Source organism: Nanorana parkeri, unplaced genomic scaffold, assembly GCF_000935625.1.
Source record: "Nanorana parkeri isolate BGI_ZX_2015 unplaced genomic scaffold, ASM93562v1 scaffold2136, whole genome shotgun sequence".
Lineage (NCBI taxonomy): Eukaryota > Metazoa > Chordata > Amphibia > Anura > Dicroglossidae > Nanorana > Nanorana parkeri.
The window spans coordinates 171360-173082 of record NW_017308404.1 but is presented as its reverse complement, the minus strand read 5'-3'; the positions used below and the strand labels follow the sequence as shown (position 1 = coordinate 173082).

The following is a 1723-nucleotide window of genomic DNA, read 5'->3' as shown; positions in this document are numbered from 1 at the left end:
CCCCTCTCGTCTCCTGAGTAACATTCTGACACTTTGGGTGATTTGGACACCGCGACTGGATGGCCATTTGAGGAAGATTTAGCTGAACACCACGGCAGTGTCAGTCATCAGTCATGGAGGAGGAACCGGAAGTTCCACCACATCAAGAGAGGTTCTAAAGATTCTGGTCAGGACTTCCCATTCCAGGTTGTTTGTCATTTACATCCAAGACGTGGCCAGTGAGCAAGCAGACCACCTCAGCCGGCAGCTCCTGGCCCCGGAGGAGTGGTCCCCATACTCCTGAGGTCTTCCGGTGTAACGGAGAGGGATGCTGAATGGGAACCTCCAGGTTTGTCTCCTCCGGTGGAAGCATTGGACGCTCTGGAGAGTCCGTGGGATAAGGACGGCCTTATACGTCTTCCTCATCTGCTCGGCACAGTCAAGATGGAGGGCACCCTGGTGGTCCTCATAACTGTGGACTGGCCCAGGAGGATGCGCTCCTCTGACTTGATCAGACTCCCGGCAGGAGCTCCACGGACTCTTCCAGAATGTTCAGAGCTACTGTCTCAGGTCTCCGCCCGCGGGTAAGTCCAGATTCTTCCATACAAAGGCGTCTCCCAACTGGCGGTTCCCGCAATGCTAAAAGCGTGGAAGTCCTGCAAGGTCCCCCATCCCACCTGGAAGATGCCACATACATTCATACCAGAACATTCTCCATGGGACAAATGGGTCCAGATTAGCATTTGGACCCGTGTACCATGATGGGTCAGATCTTTGCACTGGCCATCTTCTTCCAGTGACACTGGCCATCTTCTTCCAATGTTGGCTTCCCATTCTTTGATCAAGGCCTCTGTGCCGGGTGTGTGTCATAACCCGTCTGTATCTGAATTCCTGTGTCCTTCAATCAACTCCAAGAAATAGATTGTGAGCAAAAATATCCCTTTTCCGGGTGTGATGAGCGGCTCGTGAGATCTTCTCCAGAGTCACCGTACACCAATGAGGATTCACCACTAATACCTGCCCTGTGTGATCGTCATGTGTGATCGCCGTGTGCCCTGTGTGATCGTCATGTGTGATCGCCGTGTGCCCTGTGTGATCGCCGTATTTGTGTTTCCTCTTAGATTTATGTAGTGAGAGTTGTACGGGACGTTCAGGATGAATCTGCCTTCATTTTCCGTACATTTGATGAGTTCCAGGAGCTGCACAACAAGCTGAGCATTCTCTTCCCGCTCTGGAAGCTGCCGGGGTAAGTGTTGGCTCTGTTCTTTCTCATGGTGGGTAATGGGGGGATGAGTGTCGGCTCTGTGTGATCCCTCGGGGATTAGTGTTGGCTGCGCCTGGGCTCTCTCGGGGTTGGTATGGATTGTCGAGTGTTGGCTCCGCCTGGGCTCTATCGGGGTTGGTATGGATTGCTGAGTGTTGGCTCCGCCTTGGCTCTCTTGGGGTTGGTATGGATTGTTGAGTGTTGGCTCTCTCGGGGTTGGTATGGATTGCTGAGTGTTGGCTCTCTCGGGGTTGGTATGGATTGCTGAGTGTTGGCTCTCTCGGGGTTGGTATGGATTGTTGGCTCCGCTTTGGCTCTCTCGGGGTTGGTAAAGGATGAAGCTGTAGAGGTTCCTCTATACCAGTCTTGCTCCGTCAGTCAGTGGCCGCAGCGATGTCTCAGATAACTGGCGTGTCCTGACTCTGAGTCTTTGGGGACATCTCTCTCTCTCTCTCTCTCTCTCTCTCTCTCTCTCTCTCT

The 1723-nt window shown here is 53.2% G+C and overlaps 1 protein-coding gene across 1 annotated transcript in view; it reads left to right on the top strand.

Annotated features, from left to right (window-relative positions):
• Positions 1 to 1723, top strand: part of PIK3C2A (phosphatidylinositol-4-phosphate 3-kinase catalytic subunit type 2 alpha) — a gene marked incomplete at its 5' end in the record, with an annotated part of 40727 nt that overhangs the window by 32103 nt on the left and 6901 nt on the right. Inside the window, 1 exon segment of the mRNA XM_018572803.1 lies at positions 1101 to 1225. Coding sequence (XP_018428305.1) covers positions 1101 to 1225 — 125 coding nt within the window.